At 35.7% G+C, this 21,549-nt stretch overlaps 1 protein-coding gene across 2 annotated transcripts in view; it reads right to left on the bottom strand.

The window, feature by feature from the left end:
- LOC309666647 (uncharacterized protein) overlaps nt 1-21,549 on the bottom strand; it is a 613,160-nt gene that overhangs the window by 48,714 nt on the left and 542,897 nt on the right. Inside the window, exon 6 of one of the 2 annotated variants that reach the window (XM_082474305.1) lies at nt 3,903-4,872. The exons of the other annotated variant lie outside the window; for it this stretch is intronic. Coding sequence (XP_082330431.1) covers nt 4,853-4,872 — 20 coding nt within the window. The 3' untranslated portion in view covers nt 3,903-4,852. Of the gene's footprint in view, nt 1-3,902; nt 4,873-21,549 lie in introns of those variants that run through there. 2 annotated transcript variants of the gene reach the window in all.

Genomic DNA, 21,549 nt, shown 5'->3' with positions numbered 1-21,549 from the left:
CACTAATGATGAAAAATCTGAAAGTGAAATGAAGAAAACGCTCCCATTTACCATTGCAACAAAAAGAATAAAATATCTAGGAATAAACCTACCTAAGGAGACAAAAGACCTGTATGCAGAAAATTATAAGACACTGATGAAAGAAGTTAAAGATGATACAAATAGATGGAGAGATATACCATGTTCTTGGATTGGAAGAATCAACATTGTGAAAATGACTCTACTACCCAAAGCAATCTACAGATTCAATGCAATCCCTATCAAACTACCACTGGCATTTTTCACAGAACTAGAACAAAAAAATTCACAATTTGTATGGAAACACAGAAGACCCCGAATAGCCAAAGCAATCTTGAGAAAGAAAAACGGAGCTGGAGGAATCAGGCTTCCTGATTTCAGACTCTACTACAAAGCTACAGTAATCAAGACAGTATGGTACTGGCACAAAAACAGAAATATAGATCAATGGAATAGGATAGAAAGCCCAGAGGTAAACACATGCACATATGGTCACCTTATCTTTGATAAAGGAGGCAAGAATATACAATGGAGAAAAGACATCCTCTTCAATAAGTGGTGCTGGGAAAACTGGACAGCTACATGTAAAAGTATGAAATTAGAACACTCCCTAACACCATACACAAAAAAAACACCTCAAAATGGATTAAAGACCTAAATTTAAGGCCAGACACTATGAAACTCTTAGAGGAAAACAGGGGCAGAACACCCCATGACATAAATCACAGCAAGATCCTTTTTGACCCACCTCCTAGAGAAATGGAAATAAAAACAAAAATAAACAAATGGGACCTAATGAAAATTAAAAGCTTTTGCATAGCAAAGGAAACCATAAGCAAGACAAAAAGACAACCCTCAGAATGGGAGAAAATATTTGCAAATGAAGCAACTGGCAAAGGATTAATCTCCAAAATTTACAAGCAGCTCATGCAGCTCAATATAAAAAAAACAAACAACCAAATTCAAAAATGGGCAGAAGACCTAAATAGGCATTTCTCCAAAGAAGATATACAGATTGCCAACAAACACATGAAAGCATGCTCAACATCACTAATCATTAGAGAAATGCAAATCAAAACTACAATGAGATATCATCTCACACCAGTCAGCATGGCCATCATCAAAAAATCTACAAACAATAAATGCTGGAGAGAGTGTGGAGGAAAGGGAACCCTCTTGCACTGTTGGTGGGAATGTAAATTGATACAGCCACTATGAGAACAGTATGGAGGTTCCTTAAAAAACTAAAAATAGAACTACCATATGACCCAGCAATCCCACTACTGGGCATATACCCTGAGAAAACTGTCATTCAAAAAGAGACATGCACCATAATGTTCACTGCAGCTCTATTTACAATAGCCAGGACATGGAAGCAACCTAAGTGTCCATCGACAGATGAATGGTAAAGAAGATATGGCACATATATACAATGGAATATTACTCAGCCATAAAAGAAACAAAATTGAGTTATTTGTAGTGAGGTGGATGGACGTAGAGTCTGTCATACAGAGTGAAGTAGGTCAGAAAGAGAAAAACAAATACCGTATGCTAACACATATATATGGAATCAAAAAAAAAAAAAAGTGGTCATGAAGAACCTAGGGACAAGACGGGAATAAAGACACAGACCTACTAGAGAATGGACTTGAGGATACGGGGAGGGGGAAGGGTAAGCTGGGACAAAGTGAGACAGTGGCATGGACATATATACACTACCAAACGTAAAATAGATAGCTAGTGGGAAGCAGCCGCATAGCACAGGGAGATTAGGCCGGTACTTTGTGACCACCTAGAGCGGTGGGATAGGGAGGGTGGGAGGGAGGGAGATGCAAGAGGGAAGAGATATGGGGACATATGTATATGTATAACTGATTCACTTTGTTTTAGAGCAGAAACTAACACATCATTGTAAAGCAATTATACTCCAATAAAGATGTTTAAAAAAACAAAACAAAGAAACAAAAAACAAACAAAAAAAAGAATTATAAAAAGAGACCAGCATGATTCAGATCTGGGTGTGCATCAAAGAAAGTTTTATGTACAACTACTGTAGATTATGAAATTTCCTACCTTATGCTATAAGATGAACTCTACTGTGGTTGCAAATATACATTCATAAGGAAAAATAGAGCTTTACTTTTTCTACATATATTTTTACATGTCACTAGATAATACTGATACTTTATATATAGTTTAGTTTCTGCTGAAATAATTCCACACCACATTATACCAATGTAGAACAAAAATTTCCAGGTCACAACTGATTCTCCTATTATTTTAAATCATAATTCATAAAAATATTCCTATACACACACAGAAAAATTAAATCGCCTAATACCAAATGATATGATTCGACCTAAGAAAGTCTACTAAGATCAGTGCAGTGTCAGAGCGCCCTCCTGTGTCTCCTTTTGCCAGAGTTGTTTGCATCGACTGGGTTACTTGTTAGTTAATGAACCCATTGCATACACCCACATGACCCAGATACAATAAATTTCTTGGTCATTGCTAAAACTGTAGAAGAACTACAATCAAGAACCTCTGTTGTAAGCCATGTGTAAAATTTTATGTCTATTGTTATTTCTCCTGACTCCAAACAACCCGAAAGCTCAACTAATGTTGAAATGCAATTGTCTTGGTCTACCTTTGGCTTATTACCTTTATAAGAAAGAGATAAGTCATAAACAAATGAGTTGATATAAAGATTTTGTTTTTAGAAATATGTAGACTATGACTTATTAGGGACTGGAGGAATTCAACCAAACTGTACATCTTTTGTCTAGATCGTTGATTTGATACTATATAAACAAATAAATACATTTACATTGCAAGTCACTATATTTATCTGGTAATTAAGTGTACCAAGAAGTAAATACATTATATCTTTGTTGCTTATCTGTATATCCTTTTCCTTTTTTGCTTATACGTATTTCTTTTTTTTTAAATTGAAGTATAGTTGATGTACAATATTATATGCTTCAGGTGTACAATATTCAAAATTTTTAAAGGTTATATGCCATTTATAGTTATTACAAAATATTGGCTATATTCCCTGTGTTGTACTGTATATCCTTGCAGCTTATCTATTTTATGCACAGTGGTTTGTATCTCTTAATCCATACCCCTATCTTGCCCTTCCCCCCTTCCTTCTCCCCACTAGTAACCACTAGTTTGTTTTCTGTATCTGTGAGTCTGTTTCTGTTTTACTATATACATTCATTTATTTTTTAGATTCCACATGTAAGTAATATCATACAGTATTTGTCTTTCTCTGTCTTATACTGTATAGCACAGGGAATTATAGCCTTTACCTTGTAATAACTTTTAATGGAGTAAATGTGTAAAAATACAGAATCACTATACTGTACTCCTGAGACTAATATAATATTGTAAATCAACCATACTTCAATAAAAAAAGAGAAGTAAATGCATGCTTATAAATGTTCAGAAAATTTTATAAGAAATGACGAACAAGTGTTCTTCTGGGGGATTCACTTGGGTGATAGGAGCCTGGTAGGAAGTACGTTATACTTCTTTGTGTTGCTTGAATTTTACCATTAGCCTGTATTAATTTATTTAAATATTTTTAATGAGTTTCAGTACCTTGTCCATCAATTCATTTAACAGGTATTATTAATAGCCAACATAATGAGGAAGAAACTTGAGCCAGAGGCAGAGATGTTGATGACTAACACTGACTTGGGTGCTGTCCTCATGCAGCTTACGGTCTATCTGGGCATGCAGATAATAGACAAATAATTACAAGTATAATATCAAGAACTAATGTAAGTAGGAAATAAAGGTGCTGGCCAAAGGGAGTTATTCTCAAGACCGTAATGACAATTCTTAGTTTTCCAAAAACTGAATTTTGACAGGTATCATTTTTATGTTGTATCTTTATTTTACTCTAAATCCTTTTTAAAACTTAACTTTTGAAATTGTGCTTTCAGGAAAGCTCTCTTATGTGAATGAACATATTAATTGAACCTCATTTCTACCTCCTTAAACAGGTTTATTCTAAAAATTATCTTATATCTTTGTATTACCACATATGGGCAATCAAAGGGCACCTTCTAAAACACAACCTTTTCAATGTTTCAGGTACCTTAGCGGTCAATTCAAGCCTCAGCACCAAAAATTTAATTGCATGTACAACAATCAGTCATTGCTCCAATATGCCTAAAATCTCCCACGAATAGTACCACATACCAGATTAGCTGCATGTTCTCCTCTGAAATTCATGAGAATAAAGTAGGAGTGTGGGAAAGGGAGTGGCCTGGAATGAGACATTCCTCAATATGAATGCCAACTCTGTCCCTTATTTTCTCAGTTACTTATATTCTCATCTGTAAAATAGGTAATGTGTGCTGACAGTATGTACTGCAAAGGATTATTTGATGATCCCTTGAGATAACATTATGTAAAGCACCTACTACTGGAATGGAAACCTTTGCTATTGTATTAGTTTGCATATGGCAATGACTATCTGGAATATTTTTTTCTCTTCTCTTGTGAGTTGGACACTCTTCATTTTTTAAATAGATTTTGTTGAATAGCAAGAAAAGAGATGAACAATAAAAACACTTCCTACAAAAATCCATTATTATTTTTAATCCTCATAGCCAATGGCACTCTAATTCATTGTAGCCTAAAATACAGAGACTCAGAGGTAGCCATAGAACAAACCTGAGGGCTCCACCGCAGCGGCTCTAGACAGCCTTAAGCTGCCTAAGATGTCAGCTGTATTCAGAGCAAGCACAGGGCTGGAAGAGCTAATTCTCAGATCTTATTTTACCATAGGTGGCATGATCATGGGCAACAGCTTGAACCTCTAGCTTTTGGTTTCCCCATCTGTAAAACACAATGGATTCATTCAGTAGTTAATAACTATATACCATGAGAACTAAATTGTGTTTTTCTATGAATGAATATACTCTACTGATTTCCCTTTCCTTTCTGGAAAATGTACATTAGCTTATTGTTCTGAAAAAACAGATTGATAACTAGAAAGGATATTTTTTAGAATTATTTTTTAGAGAAGGATATATTATATAAACAAGGTTAGCAATATATACTTACTTTATGGACTTCAAATCATGCTTACAACAGGCAAGGGTACATGAAAGTAGTATCGTATATCATGCTATTTTGTGCAGATTGCTCCATTGTGACTGCATTGATCATAACCTGTGTAAGCCTGTGTAAGTTTATACTTTGTCTGTAGTATAATGAATCAGTGTTTCTACAGAATGATTTTCACAATATTTCATAAGAATAAAATGAATACATTATTAAAGTATTGAGAGGTGTCTAAAGGTGGCTTGAGAAGTAATTGCTAAGAGTGGGGAATGAGGCAGGGACAACTCTTCCATCCAATAGTCATCAAATAGTCATAACCCACTTCAGTAGTTTGAAGTTATTTTTGAGAATTGACTGCCCCATCAAGGATTCTACTCACCAGTCACCCTTACACATCACTAGGGCCTTGCAATTAATTCCTGCCAATGGAATTTGAGCAGATGTAGTATATGACACTTTGGGGTCAAGGTAGTTTTGAAGTGAGAATAGTTTTTGTATTTTTGCTTTCCCTCTCTGCCAGCTGAATATCAACCCGGGATGATCTCAGAAGACGTGTGTTGATGATTGTACAATCTCCAATATTCTGGGTCCCTGAATGACCGTATGGAGGAGAATTCTCTACCCCACCAACTGAAAGCACCTGCATAGGACTTTATATCAATGAAAAATAAATATTTATTGTTTTAGGGCACTGAAATGTGGATGTTGGTTTGTTAGAACAACAGACATTATCCTACCTATGTTACCTTTGCGAACAGAGCAAAGACACATTTTACCCAAACCTCCAGAAAAAGATGAGACTTTTCACAAGTCAATGATAATCTGAGTGTGCAGAGGGTACAGAAAACCTGAGCACTGGCCTTTAATTAAAACAGTTAAACCAACCTATGCAGACAGACCCAAAACAAACCAGTTGTCTCAGGTCTAAATAAAAAACGTGAAAGTTACTATAGAATTTTCCTAAATGTTTTAAAGGTCTGTTTCCTACAGCTAGATAGACTTGTGTATATTTACCATTATCTTTAAATATTGTTATCACCCTTAAAAATCATAGTGATGTTTTGGTGCAAGTAAAATAATCTTTACATGATCATAGAAGGCACCTGTTATTATAGTTACAAACCTAAAAAAAGCAATTGCTGTTGGAAGTATCATTTTTCTAATACATCTAGGATTATGAAAGACAGGGTTTAAGAAGGAGATCAGTTTCATTAGCCATAAAAAAAGAGTGGCATTTATTACTTGGTTTCCAGGGAACTGCTATGGTTCAACAAAATAGCTCTTTTAAAGAGCTGTTTTTCTATCACCATATTAGATCCATGCTGGCAGCTTATGCTTAATGGGGGAAATATTCAGGGCCTTATTAGAGAAGGAAGGTGGGATAGGTGAGCTTTTTAGGGGAAGATGGGTCTTGTTAGCAGATTAGTCAGTCCTAAATGCTCCCAGAGCGTGTAATACACAGTAAGACACCCGAAGCAGAGTCACAGAGTCTATGTGTCTCTGTTAGACCAAGATGTCATTTCTTGAGCCCTTTGTTATATGCCCCTCTTATGTTCCCCTCTATTTGCCCTTTCCACTGTTTGGCAGGGATTAAAAAATAGTGATAAAAGTATCAGTAAGTGAATTTTGCTACTTTTGGAACCTTGAGAAAGATCAGAAAGGAGGCACAATATATCTGTGTATCAGAAAGCAGGAAAGAACCTATGAAGGGTCTGAGGGTTTACCTCATTTGTAAGCTAATAAGTTAGCCTCTTACAGTTTTATTGATGCTGGCAAAAGACACAAGACACCTGGGTCAGAGACAGCGGGACTTATTTGTACCAATATCAGTAGTGAGAGTATCAGCATGATACTTAATTTCCGCAATGATGTGAAGAGACTGAGGTAATACTGGCACACACAACGGACTGCCTTCCAGGAGAGGAACCCTGAGCTTAGCGAATATAAATCTTTCATAATGGACAGCATGCTAGCCCTTTGCTCTGGAGGATAACACTATCTTTATCTTCCAAGGTTGTAAGCCAGCCTACCTTTGGTCCAGACAAAGACACTATTTCTACCGTCAAAGGCTGTTTACTATACAGACATCCTTGAAAAGAAAAGAGTTCAGAATAAAAGGGGCAAACTTGCAAGGTGTGTAAAATGCAAGACACTCGTGGACATGAGAATTCTCGCCCTCTCCTTAGTACGTATATATAAATATTTATATATATCTTTATATATTCTCTACTTAGTGTGTGTGTGTGTATGTGTATACACACACACACACAAAGGCACAGCAAGGTTATTTAACTATGTAGAATAGAGTTTAATAAATACTAATTTTTCATTGATTGAATTAACTATTTAGCAGCTAGAGGTCTAATTAAATATAGAGAAATATATAAGATAATATGTAAGTATATATTAAGATATAATATATAAATATATAAAACATAAGTAATATATAATGTAAATGTACACTTAAAATATAATATAAATATATAAGTACATGCTTAAATAAACCTGTTTGGTAAAGAGTTAATTCGATCAATCAAAAACAAGTATTTTTTAAACCCTATTCTACATAATTAATTAACTTTTCTGTGTCTTGTCCCCTCACCTGTAAGACTAAGATAATAAAAATGTCCACTAATTGCATTATTTTGAAGTTTAAATGAAACTAAGCATATAAAGCCCCCAAAATTGTAGTTGGTTTATATATATCAGTTCAAAAATGTTAGCTCTTATTCTTTTATTATTATATTAACGTTTATATTTTATCATGTTTTCAAAATCAACTGTTGGTTATAACTTACTTTACTAGGTAATTATTAATAGCTACCTATCTATGCAGATATATGTTTGCATATATGTATATATAACGCTTTGCACATTATAAATATATTCTAGCTATAATTTTATTCACCTTTCAAAGAACTTAGCTGGAATGATTTTCTTCAGAATGTAGAAAAGTCTGTTTATTATTGTTAATTCAAGGAGACTCAAGTTGAAGTGTAGAATCAAGTTAAAGTAGAAGAAAGATACTAGTTTATGACATTCTTGCCCCCTCCAGAAACAGGTCCTGAAGTAGCCTTATGATTCTCTCATCCTTTGTAGACAGAATCCTTTTAATAAACTGTGATCCATCAGGCAATAGGAAAAGCAACAGATGCAGTTTGGGAAGGAAACTGAAAGGACTTTTATTAAAAGCACTATGATTTTCTCTTTTAAGAGTATTCATAGAGAGCCTGTTAAAAGGGAGTGATCTTCCATTCTTGTGAGAGAACACATCATGAGAAAGATTCTTTTTGTGTTGAGACTTGCATCTGCCAAGAACCTCCTTTTCAATAGCAGGACCAGGTCATGCTACAGAACGTATGCTCCTATTTATGGCGCTTTCCTTGTTTTTCAGTGGTCTCTGATCATCTTTCACTCCCTAGGAAATGAAAGCTTAAAGGGAAAGGGAAGCTCAGGTTATAAAGAGCTGGAGCTATCAGTAGTTTGTGTATAGGGTGGAGGCAGGGGCGAGGCAGGAGTAAATTAGAAATGGGGATAGCAATAGGATAAAGTTTGTTGGTTTTATTCTTTTGTTAAATATTCTGTATGAAAATTTTCTCTCCTTGATCTTTAAAATCACCCTCAGTATTCTGACCTCAACTGAAATTAAACAGTAAAACTAACTTGCTGAATTGAGGTAGGCAAAGTCAAAAAGGCTACTAATTTCCCCAGGTTATTTACCCTGTTTTTCTGCAAAAAGCACTAGACAACCAAAATAAATGAACGCGCACCTGCCTGTTTATAATGGAGAGCACGCCACCACTAGTGCCTACTAATTACCAGCCCAGGAGCTTAATTAAGATCTAATTATTCATTTTAGTACCATATTGCCTTAATTCTCCTGCAAAAGAGGTCAATCCATAGATACAGTCAGTAGTGGGTCAGTCATCCACCTGGTGGGGGAATGTAGCTTTTGAAGGACTTTCAGAGCACACATGATGGATTTACTGATATTCCTTTTATCTTTCAGAAATAACATTTTTTGTTGGAATAAGAAGTCCTCATGTCTCCAAAAGCTTCCATTCAATTCTCATTTAAATGAATAAAACACTTTTTTAGAATGACATTTATTTGTACAATTTGAAGGCATGGAAATGCGCATATAAATATAGTTAGCTGTTGACTTTTTAATTCATGGCTCAGTCTAAAAGGCTTGAGATGGTTACTGTTTCCTGACATTCACAGCAAAAAGAAAATCGTGCAACAGACGTTAACTTCTGGGATTATAATACAAGTATATATTGTTCCAGTCCTTGTAATATGTCATCAGTAGAAAAGAAGATGCTGGGGGCTCTAGAAGAATTCTAGAAGCAAAGGGATAGTCTCCTCCCACACCTCACCCTGATTCCCATTCATAATGTCTATACGAAGCAGCAGGGGATGCCCTTTAAAATTGGCACCTGCCTATTTGATAATATAACTTCTTGAAAACAGTGTTAAATTGTGTATATGATAATTTAACAGTATTATAAGGGTGTATAGGAGTGAGGGACTTCCATTACCTATAGGACAGACTGTTCTTCTTCCTGCTTGGGAGAATTTAGTCTGAGATATATATTCATCTAACCAAGAGATCTTGGAAGGAAAAGTATATACAGCTCTGACCTACTTATCTTTAACCAGTGGAGGTTACCAATATTTACTAAGAGAACCTGTACAACAAGTAGTTATCATTGCTTTGAGGTACACGTGCAGTTTAATGCTCAAAAGACCTTAGGGTTGCAAGTTATTTTGGTAAAATATTAGTAATCTTCACTGGTTAGAAGTGGGTAGGTGTGGGTCATATGTCCCTTTTCTATCCAGATATCTAACGGGTGATGTTTCAATGCAGATACAAAAATTTATTAAAGAAGGGGCTCAGTCACTTAAATGGCCCACAGGGCTTAGGAACAATGACCATAGTCTATACTTCTCATATAATCCCATGAAAAAGGAGAATGATTTTTTATGGCTAGGTTAGGGCTTTGATGATTTTCCCAAATCCATCCTATTAGGTTCATCAAAGTTAAAAAAACTTTTATGTGAGTTTAAATTTTGGTTGTGCTAAAAATACCACCCAGCCATGCCAGATTATGAAGTTTACTATATAGTATTTATAAATATCCAGAAGAAAATTTTGATATCAAGAAATTTATGATTTCTATTCTATCCCAGAAAACTTTTAAAAAGTGGTGGAAAATCACTTAACTTAATGAGGGTTAAGTAAAGTATAAGAGGAATTTGCAATCACAGACCTTCCTGTTAGTAAAATTGAATATAATTATTACTAATATAACCATGTCCAGAATCACAAGAATATTTTTCTTTTTAACAGTAACTAAAATATCAAAAAGCATCAAAGAGAGTGCAGTTTTTAAAAAGCAAATTTATCTAATGGCTGCCTACTTTGTAGCTTTCGATTTTGATTCACATCTATTAAGGGCTAACTTCAGCAAATCCCAAACAGCTTAGAAATATTAGACATATTAAGATAGGTTTATACTGTGGCTATACTCCATCCCCAAATCTTGATGACTTGAAATATAAAGTTTAGTTTTCACTCATGTAAAATATACTGTAGGGCATTAGAACTCTGCAGTGTACAAACTAAATGTGGTGACTCAGAAGTCCAGGCTGTTTAAAACTTGTAGCTCTGCTATTAATAACACGTGACTTTTCTTCTTACCCTCAAGGTATAAGAACAGAACTGGGGAATCATGAGGGCTTTTTTTCCTGCCTCGGATAAGAAATGACACTTATTGCTTCAGCTCACATCTCATTGACCAGGACTAGTTGCATGGTCCCTTCTCATTGCAGGGGACTGGAAAATGGGGGTGCAGATAAAATGTTAGTTGAGCATCTGTGTCTTTGTTAAATTAGATTATTAGACACTTTAAGAGCCAGCTCTGAGAAAGTGCACAAGGTTCCCAATATTCTCTTTCCCAAAGGTTAATTCCTAGAGTTTACATGCAAAAAGTTCTATGAGACAGGGTAAGATTTTGATTATGTGGAACTTACTGGTGGAGAAAGAATCAAAAAGGAGGGTAGTCAGACTTACAAATAAATGACGCTCACCAGTTCTGTGTTCTAGTCTTTACTGCCTTCTTTCCTTTTAGCTAGTTTTCCTTCTTGGGGAGGAGAAACACAAGTATTTCCTACTAGGCTACAAGAGGAGCAGCAAACATAACATTGCTGAATGTGACAGAAAGCATCCTCCCCCATTCCCTGCCCCATCTCTCTGCTCTCTTTCTGTCTTTCTGTCTCTCTGTCTCTCTCTCCCTCTCTTCCTACCTCCATACTTTTCCCTCTTTCTTTCCCCCTCCTCTTACTCTTTTGCACTTGAAGACTCTATGCTCTCTTAAAGACAAAAATAATACATGCAATAATTTTCTCGTTTCTGTTACTCTTTTATTTAAAATTTTCTTCTGCCTCATCACATTAGGAATGAGATGTCTTCCTTTTATTCATAAGTTGATAATTTTTGTTTAGGTTTCCTATTTGGAAAATGTAAAAAAGAATCCTCAAATTGAAGGGAACAATTTTTTCTCTTCAATTTCCTTTTTATATTATAGAAAATTTCCACTTATTTTAAAATTCCCTGGTTGTATTTCCTATTCACAGGTCACTGATCGCACAATTGACTGAACCCAAATGAGAACAATGTAAAAACATTTAATAATAATAATAATAGTATAGCTATGACCCAGTATGAAAACATTAAACTAAATTCTTTTATAAAAATACCTCTGACATTTTCTGACTTTGCTTTTATTTTTAGGGTACAAGATTATCCCCTCAATATCCCAGTATAAGAAACTGATTTTCACAATTCTGAAGTATCAATTTTCTCTAAAACAAAATTTGTTTCATGCTAATAAAATTGTATTTACTTATACTGTCACTAGGAATCAACTCAAGATGTAAATGTCTCCTTTCATTAAATATCATGGGTTGATACGTTTTTATGTTTTTAATTATGATATTGAAAGAGTACGGTATAATTTTTCTCACTAATAGATTTTTAAGTGTACAAAAAAACCATTTCTTACTGATCTATAGATCAGCTTCCATAATGGGTTATGGAAGATGTCACCCACAATCTCCCAATATGACTTTATTTGTAGATATAATTAAATTAAGAATCTGGAGATAGATCCAGAAGCTGGAAGAGGTGAGGAAAGATTCTCCCCTAGAGCCTTCAGAGGGAGTGCAGCCTACTAACACTTTAATTTCAGATTTTTGGCTTCTTTTTGTGAGAGAATAAATTTCTGTTGTCTTAAGCCATAAAGTACATGGTAATATGTTATGGCAGCCCTAGGAAACTAATAGAGTCTCCTAGAGGTTCTGCCCTTCAGGACAAATCTTTAAAACTAAATATGTGAGAAAAGCCATCCTGTGTTAGAATCACATATTTTGAGAGGCTCAACCAGAGTCCAGTAATTAAAGACACCAGCTGCTAGCCTGGACACTTACCCATTAGATGATTTTTAAATATTTTTTTCTGTCATGTATTTTTAATTAAAATAGTGAAGACAATTTTAAAATTCTATGCTAAAATACCTTCTTTTTTTCTTACTGAACAAATGAATCCTCTTTGGGAAAGTGAAAAAATAAAGTTCCATCACAACTATGGCTTGAAAATGAATTTAACTTATAAATAAGAAGATTTTAAACTGCAACAGTGTGTATGTGCAGAAAGAAGAGGATATGGTCAAGAATCACTTTCCTCATGATATGAGGTCCACTTTATGGGAAACTACAAAGAAGATTCTTCACATTATGGCAAAATATCATTGCATCACATTTTTATCTCTCTGAATATCTTTAAAGCCTTTTAAAAAATATGAGACAAGCTATGGAATTTTTTAAAAAGAAGTTTCTTTTTCTACTTTTTGAAAAATAAAAGCCACCCAAATATGACCTATATTTATATAGTTAGAAAAAATTGACATTTTTCCATGCTCTCAAACTCAGATCAGCTAAGTAGAATGGATTTTCTGGTACAGCCTAGACTCCACATCCCCTGGTTTTTGAAGGAGCACCTGTACTGCAATTTCTTGACACCCCTACCATGAAGGTAGAGAGTAGCTTCATGCTTAATATTCAGGACAAGACCCACCACTGACATGTGCAAGGCCCAGGGCAATAATCTAAATGGGAGCTCACAGATCTTGTGTTTAATTATTTTAGAGATATAAATCAAGATAACAAACTCAACTTGAATTCTCCTCCCAGTAGTTTCTCTTCAGTATAGGACTGTGAATTGCAAGTAGCTCCATTTGGCTAGTTCTGTGAGTTGGAAGGGTCCAGACCCACCAACATCATTAGGTCTTCCTGCAGACCCTTTCCCCTCACTTTAGAATTGGAGCCTGCAAAGTCCCCTCCCAGTTTCCACCTCTGTTCATAGACTGTCCAATCTAAATTGGACAATCATGTTGGGTCATGTTTTTTTTTTTTTTTTTTTTTGCTGCATTCCAACGCACAGTCTCTAGTATCATATGGATCCAGTTGCTAATAGTAGTTGGTCCTCTCCCATTCATATTTCAGGTTCATGAGAATTTCTTATCATATTTTGTAGTAGATGTTGTCCATGGATGTTTTACTTATTTGTTTGTCTATATAGTTGCTCTATCCATTTTTGAGGGAGGATTCATAAAGAAAAAAAGACTTCACACAGAATTCTTGCTTATATGAGAATGACCTATCCAAGCCTCATTTAATTCATCTATAAAATAGGGGTAATGATAGTATCTATCTTATAGGATTGAGATAAGAATCAGATAACATGAGACATGTGCAGTTTTAAACACTGGCCCAAAAGTAGACCTTGAAAATATTAGCTCTTATTTTTAGCCATTAGGATCAAGCATGTTCAGAAACTTCTAGATTCTTTTTACCATGAAATTCCAAAGAAGCTTTTCTTACGTGTTTTGGGAACACAGACCAGATAAGAAACAGAAAACTACAGGTGGTAGGAGGTGCCATTACTGACAATTGCAATTACACCAGAAAGGTTCTTGACAGCCTGCTATTTGAGGGAGAACACAGAAGTAAAAAGCGATAAAGAACTGTTCCTCTCCAGTACAATAATGGATCCTTACAATTTTCACATAGAGATTATAGTGTTGTTAGGTAATAGCTTGAAAAACATTTAAAGTATCTTTAAATAAAACCTCAGAAGTTAACTCCATTAAAAGTTTCAAACAAAACTTGAGCATAAAACGTATTTTATTAAGAACATAGTAAACTTGTCTTCCTTCCTTTGCTTAAATAAATGGCTATAGGGCATATATATATATACCAAGAGATTCAGTAAAGTTCAACTCTAAAATCTATTTTTATTCTACTCTATGACATTATGACATATTGGCGCTGTAATAATCTCTCAGTGTAATCTTGGGATTTTTTGTCTTTGACCTCTTTTTTTGTTCTTTTTAACCTCTCTTTTAATTTCCTTAGAGTATAAATAATTGAATGGTTGAGGTTGACATCTGAGCCACTAAGTTTTGAGGTCATTTGCTATGCAGCAATAGATAACTTGAACAGAATGAGAGTGAAAAGGGTAGAAAAATTCAAGTGGAAAATTTATTTTACAGTAATCAAATAAGGAAAAAACAGAGTCTCATATCTAAATAATAAAAAATCACCACTTTTTGGAAGATGACTCACTCATTTATTTCAACAAACATACTCTTTTCTTAGTGACAAACATATTTTCAACTCTCTGTTAGACACCTCCACCTGGATATCCTGTTGGATTTTTTTAACCTAACCTGTCCAAAATGAACGCATCCCCTTTCCCTGAAATTGGCTCCTTCTCCTAAATTAATAATCCTGTTAATGTCAGGGTAAGCCTAACGCATATTCAAACTCTCAATAGGTACATTCATAAAATAGATATAAAGTCATATACATTCTGGCTTTCAGCTAGTCATCCAATCATTCATTCCTTCGAAACATAATCAGTCCCTGCTAAGTTCCAGACACAAAACTCAAGGCTGAATTACAGAGATGACCAACCAGCCCTTCTTCCTGCCGTCATGGGACTTCCTACAACGTTCTAGCTGCAGCCTTTGCCATTTCATTTCCATTATCTCTGCTCTCTTTCTAGGCATTATTTCTTCTCACTTGAACTAATGGACAGTTTCTTTACTAAGAGAACTGGTTTTTCTGCCTCCTGTTTTCCCTGGTCTGGCTTAACCATGCTGCTAGATTGATCCTTCTACGCTGATTACTGGATTCCTTGGCAAAAGTGATTCACTGATTTGGTACTAATCTGCTTCCTTTTCTCAGAACTTTAATTCAGCATTTAATGAAACATTCACATAGCACCATCCCTCCTTATTGAATCCTACTCATCTTCAAGGCACATCTCAAGTGCCACCTCTTCCACGAAATCTTTCCTGTGTGTGAGATATCTTTTTGTTCATTTCAAAACCAGTTTATTGAGGGAAGGGGCACCATATAGTCTAACATGTATTATAGTTATATAAGGTGAATAACTGTCCTCTCCAAACCATGGATTTAATCATCTTCTACCTGGAATAGCCTTTCTCTCAACTGTTTAACTTTTTTGACCCTAATTCACCATAGTCCATTTTCGTAGTTTATTTTCAATTTAGTAGGCTTTACAACTGGATAATGCATTTCATCAATGTTCAAGTTCTGTCTCTGCAAGGTAATACACTTGCCATTGCAGCGGCTACGAACAGAGAAATGAAAAGGATCAGATGTCTCAGAAATTTCTATGTGAGTTTATATTAATGATTCTGAAAATCAATAAAGAAGATAAAAGCCAATTCAAATATCCTTTTCCAATTTGTCCTAGAAGAAAGATGACAAAGCTAAAGAACATAGTCTTTTACTGCCTCACAGACATGCAGAAGAATATATCAGACTTAAAAAAAAAAAGTAAGCCTCTTATTGCTCTGGAAACTTTTTCTTTAAATGTTTCCCACAAAATCAGTTTAATGAACTACTGTTTAGTTACAACATTTTCTGCAATATTTTTTTTTCTAACAGTTAAAGCTGTTCTTAACTGTTCTAACAGTTAAAGCTGCAGTATTCATTCTTACTTTCAGAATATTTTTTTGCTTAAACCCTTGTATATAATTCTGTCTTAGAAAAAGAAACTCCTGAGTATTTGACTGAATTTTCAGCCACACTAATCTTTTCCAGTACTGTCTTTCTAACATTAAAAGCTGTACATATTTTCAACTGGAAGTCTTTTTTACAGAATTTTTGTTTAAACCTTTGTACGCAATGATGCCTTAAAAACATAATTGCCCAGGATTTGACTGATTTTTTTTCAACCACACACACATAGTAAATGCACCTGAGGAAGTCAGCTGGTGAAGCAAAGCCCACTTGCCTTAAAGACATCCAGAAGATGTGGTACCCCAAAACAAACAGACAAGAAAAAAGATTCTCTCCATCCTAAGAAATCTGCATTTAGTGTTCCCATAGCTTGAAGAGCAGAAGCAATCTTTTAAAACATATCTTTACCTTAGTTCTAAGCAACCATAATTCTTTATAAAATATGAGTATCTAGATGTCATTAAGTGTATAGTAAGAGACAGCCTGACACAGGGGTATGGATGTAGGGCTTATAAGAGGGGCATCTAGACTCTACTGCAGACATTGGGAACCTGGGGGCAGATGACTTCACCACTGTGAGGCTGCCTCAGCTTCTCCTCCCCAACCTGCAAAATGGGAATAATAGTCCCTCACCTTCAGGATTCAGGTAAGAATTAACCAATATAATCGATGGAGGGGCAGCTGATCTTGGTATAGCAGTTGCAGCAATAGTAACAGAACAAAAGATTCCTGCTGCAGGAAGGGGTGGGGTGCCATTAGTCATGGGAAGTGGATGTCGTCTTAGTTAGAAAAGATTGTATTCTATTGATATTTTCTTACTCAGAAGCGCATCAGGAAAGGGAACCATACTTGTGTGTCTTAAAGCTGTAAGGAATGTGAGGCCTGCGAAGGAAACACAACAGAACTAATGCATACCCACACCAAAGAATCCTATTCCTTGAAGCCATGCCTTTCAGTTTATCCTGATGGGTCATGGCTTCACTGAATGTGTTCCTCTCCAGATGGCGCATCAACAGGGTTGAACTAAATTATCTCCCCTGGTATTGTCTGGTTGCTCAGCTGAGTAGGAACATGGCGAAAGACTTGCTTTCCAGAGCACGGTTAGAGACGTCTATTAGCTAACTTGTATGCTGTGCTTTCCACCTTTCTAACTTTACTCTGATGGAGGTCCGCAGTGGTCCTAATGTGCAAATTGGTCTTCTGACTTGGGTAAATGGAGGGTGCCCAGATAACTGAAAGCCATCCCCTCAGATAACTGTGCTCTGGAAACCAAGTGGGAATGCGAGTGGTAACTAAAACTGAAATGTTTCTACTTGATATATTATTCTGGTCTAGTGGTTTCAGCTTAACTTTCTTTTTGATGAAATGAAGCCACTAAGTCCCCAAATACCACTTCACTTGGTATTTTGTGGGCAGGGAATGTGTTGATGTAAGAACTGTAGAGATGGTGTTGCACTAATGTGAAAAGTCCCTGTCACCCCCGGTCTGGAGCCTGTAAGCCATGTGTCTCAGAGCTGCCACTTTTAGATTATGAGCATCCTGACATGTACCAAGAAAGACTGACTGTTCCCTGGAATTTGGGGTTTTGGAAGGAACACACCACCTGGAGCCACAGGTCAAGAATCTATAGGAGAGGCAGCTGTCACTGTGGTGCTGGAATTGTGTCAGGGACTTTTAGAGAATTTCCTTACAGTTAAGAAAACAGAATTCTTTTGGATGGGGAGGAATTAGCATGTATAAAAAGCTGCCTGGCTTTTGTTATTTCCATAAATTATAGTAATGACCAAATTTTGGAGTGTGACAGGCTTGTTACTTGATAAGAAGATGAGGAGGACGTATTAGAGCAGGAATGAATATGGTGTTGATGGTAATGACACCATCATTATCATTATACTTGCCTGTATTAGTAAATAGTTGTGGTCAAATTCTAAGAAAAACATGTATACATCTTGTGGAGGTAGAGAGGGAGGGAGCAATTAGGGGACATTTCGTAAAGGAGGGGGCAGCTGACCCACGATGCAAGGAAGCAAAGCCGCTATAATTTTGATCAATCCTAAAATAAATGTTCTTGTTCCCTGCTCTTTATGTCCCCAGCCAGGCCGGTGTAAAAGCCCACTTGTTCTTTTCACAAGCGTTTATATCTCTCTCATTTCCTCTCCAGCCTTAAGGCAGTAATTACTAGCAGCAGGATCAGCTAGTAACTAAATCATTTTGCTGCCTCTCTGCAACTCTTCCTACTTCAGGCACTATTTCTGCTAACTGGACTTTGGTAAACGGCACTTTGATAAATAGTAAGCCCCTGCCTTTCCCCTTTCTTCTCTCTGCATATCCCTAAAATTCTAACACACTTCTTACATCAAGTTGGAAGAGTGCGCTGAAACACCCCTTTTCCAAGTGCCTCCCTCCTATTATACTGCAAACACCCAGAGGGCACAGAGTTGCCCACTGTAGATGGTACATCCACATTGAAAGAAACAAACTGAAATTCCAAATGGAAAAGCTGATGCTTCCTTCCCTTCTATTCACCCCTGTTAGAAATATTTAATCTTTAGCTATCACTTAGTCTCTTCCTTCCAAATATTCTCAGAATTCCACTTACGTCCTGAATGATGCTTCATTTTTTCCAGATATCCTTTAGATTTTCAAGATACTATCCTCCTAACTTTCAGCAATTTTATGGAATTTCCCTGGGTTTTTATTCTTCTCATTTGTACCAGCCTGGTCAGATCCATACGTATTTACAATTATTTCCTCTTAAATCTGAATTTAGATTCAGAATATGTGAGTCCAAATGGAAGCACTTCCTTTTACTAGATTGGATACACTGGGCAAGATGGTTTGCTTCTCCAAACCTCAGTCCTCTTTTTGGTAAAATTTGAGTGTTTATATCTGTTGGGCCTACAGAGCTGTCATAGGGACCAAATGAAAGAGAGTTTGTACAGTGCTAGGGACATGACAACGTACTATAAACAGGTTAGCTATTATTGTACTGAGACTAAATATATCAACCACATATAACAATAAAATTCCGACCCACAACCTGTGCAGCAACCAGCCAAGGAAGCCAAACCACAAGCTCCGTAGCAATTGGCTCCAAAGGGTTAGAACTTGGTCAACAATTGTTAGCTTCCCCAATTTTTGTAATCCTTCTCCCCCACTTCCAATTCAGAACTAGCCAGAGAAAGCCAAATAGGATTCCTCCTTTCTAGTTATCCCACCTTCAACTTCCCTTGCCAGCAACCTCCAATAAAAGCATTTCTAAAAACTTCTCTCATTTTTTCCACTATACAACTTTTCAATTCTGTTACCTGCCTGCCTTTGAATCTCTGCCAAATGAAGTAATAGTGACTTTGCTAAAGCAAATCTGCATAAATAACCTCTGTTCTCATTTGGGTGGTCTTTGTGTATTTTTATAATACTATAGTGTATATTTAAATTTATTCCTATAAAACTTGACAATATTATATGTATTTTTTTCTCTCAGAGAAATCCATTCATTGGCTTAATGTTGATATTTATTAAACATCTCCTACATAATAATACTGTGATGGCTCCTCCAGGGTTTCATAGAAGACTAAATTATGTAGAGCCGTAAGTTATGTGGAACCCTGTGAAACACACGGCTTTGCTTGGAAGATATGATACAAAATATGAAAAAGTAAAGTCAGAAATTCAAGACAGGCTAAAAATAATATGTTTATAAGGTAAAATCAGTGATATAGGCAATAAATGTGCTGATTCCAAAAAGTAGATATCACATATGCTTACCCAGGATCTAGGAAGGCTTCAAGCAGGAAATGTGATTTGAACTGCGATTTGTAGGAGAGTTCTAAACTGAGGGTGGCAGCAGGAAGTGAAGATAATCCAGACAGGGAAACATCTATTAGTAATGTCCAAAGCAGGAATGTGCAAAAACCTGATAGGATAGCAGGTAGTAATTGCAGCAGCAATCTGTTGGGAGATAAATGGGATACAAGAAAGTAGTGGCAATTAAGACTATAAAATCATTCACCAAAATGTGAACTTTGTCCTGAGAAGCTCCTGAATGTTTGTGATCAAGGGCATAATACGTGTAGATATAATTTCAAATTTAGAAATCTTCCCTCCAGATGTTAACTTCTCAGCATGTGTTGGGAAATACTTCCCCCTACTTGGTTCTACTTAGAATAATTTAAGAATAAAAGTATTGCTTTTGACATAACTAACTTTAAAATATTTTAAATTATCAAAGTATTTCTAAATACTGAAATCATGGTCTCTGTTTAATTAACTTTCCCGGGAAAACTCCTTTTAATGCCTGTTTAGTTAAAAAAGCATGCAGAGAGAAAGACTTTGGAGAACATAGAAACATTATGAATATTCATTTATTATCCATTTTTTATTGGAGTAGAGTTAATTTACAATGTTTTGCTAGTTTCAGGTGTACAGCAAAGTGATCCAGTTACACACACACACACACACATACTCTTTTTCAGATTCTTTTCATTATAGGTTATTACAAGACATTGAGTATAGTTGCCTGTGCTATACAGTAGGTTGTTTTTCTATTTTATACATAGTAGTACGTATATGTTAATCCCAAACTCCTAATTTATCCCTCTCACCCTTTCCCCTCTGGTAACCATAAGTTGGTTTTCTATGTCTGTGGGTCTATTTCTGTTTTGTAAATAAGTTCATTTTTATCCGTTTTTAAGATTCCACACATAAGTGATATCATATATTTGTCTTTCTCTGTCTGAGTTACTTCACTTAGTATGATAATCTCTAGATCCATCCATGTTGCTGCAAATGGCATTATTTCATTCTTTTTTTATTGCTGAGTAATATTCCATTGTGTATATATACCACATCTTCTTTATCCATTCATCTGTTGGTGGCCATTTAGGTTGCTTCCATGTCTTGGCTATTGTAAATAGTGCTGCAATGAATATTGGGGTGCATGTATCTTTTTGAATTAGAGTTTTCTCTGAATATATGCCCAGGGGTGGGATTGCAGGATCATATGGTAGCTCTATTTTTATTTTTCTAAGGAACAGCCATACTGTTCTCCATAGTGGCTGTACCAATTTACATCCCCACCAACCATGTAGGAGGGAGGGTTCCTTTTTCTCCACAGCATTTATTGTTTGTAGACTTTTTGATGTTGGCCATTCTGACTGGTGTGAGGTGATACCTCATTGTAGTTTAGATTTGCATTTCTCCAATAATTAGCAATATTGAACATCTTTTCATGTGCCTGTTTGGCCATCTGCATGTCTTCTTTGGAGAAAAGCCTATTTAGGTATTCTCCCCATTTTTTTGATTGGGTTTTTTTTTTTATATTAAACTGTATGA

This window comes from Balaenoptera physalus, assembly GCF_965194825.1.
Source record: "Balaenoptera physalus genome assembly, chromosome: 9".
In the NCBI taxonomy this organism is placed as follows: Eukaryota; Metazoa; Chordata; class Mammalia; order Artiodactyla; family Balaenopteridae; genus Balaenoptera; species Balaenoptera physalus.
Note: the sequence above shows the minus strand (reverse complement) of the source record. Positions and strands in the feature narration are given on the sequence as shown.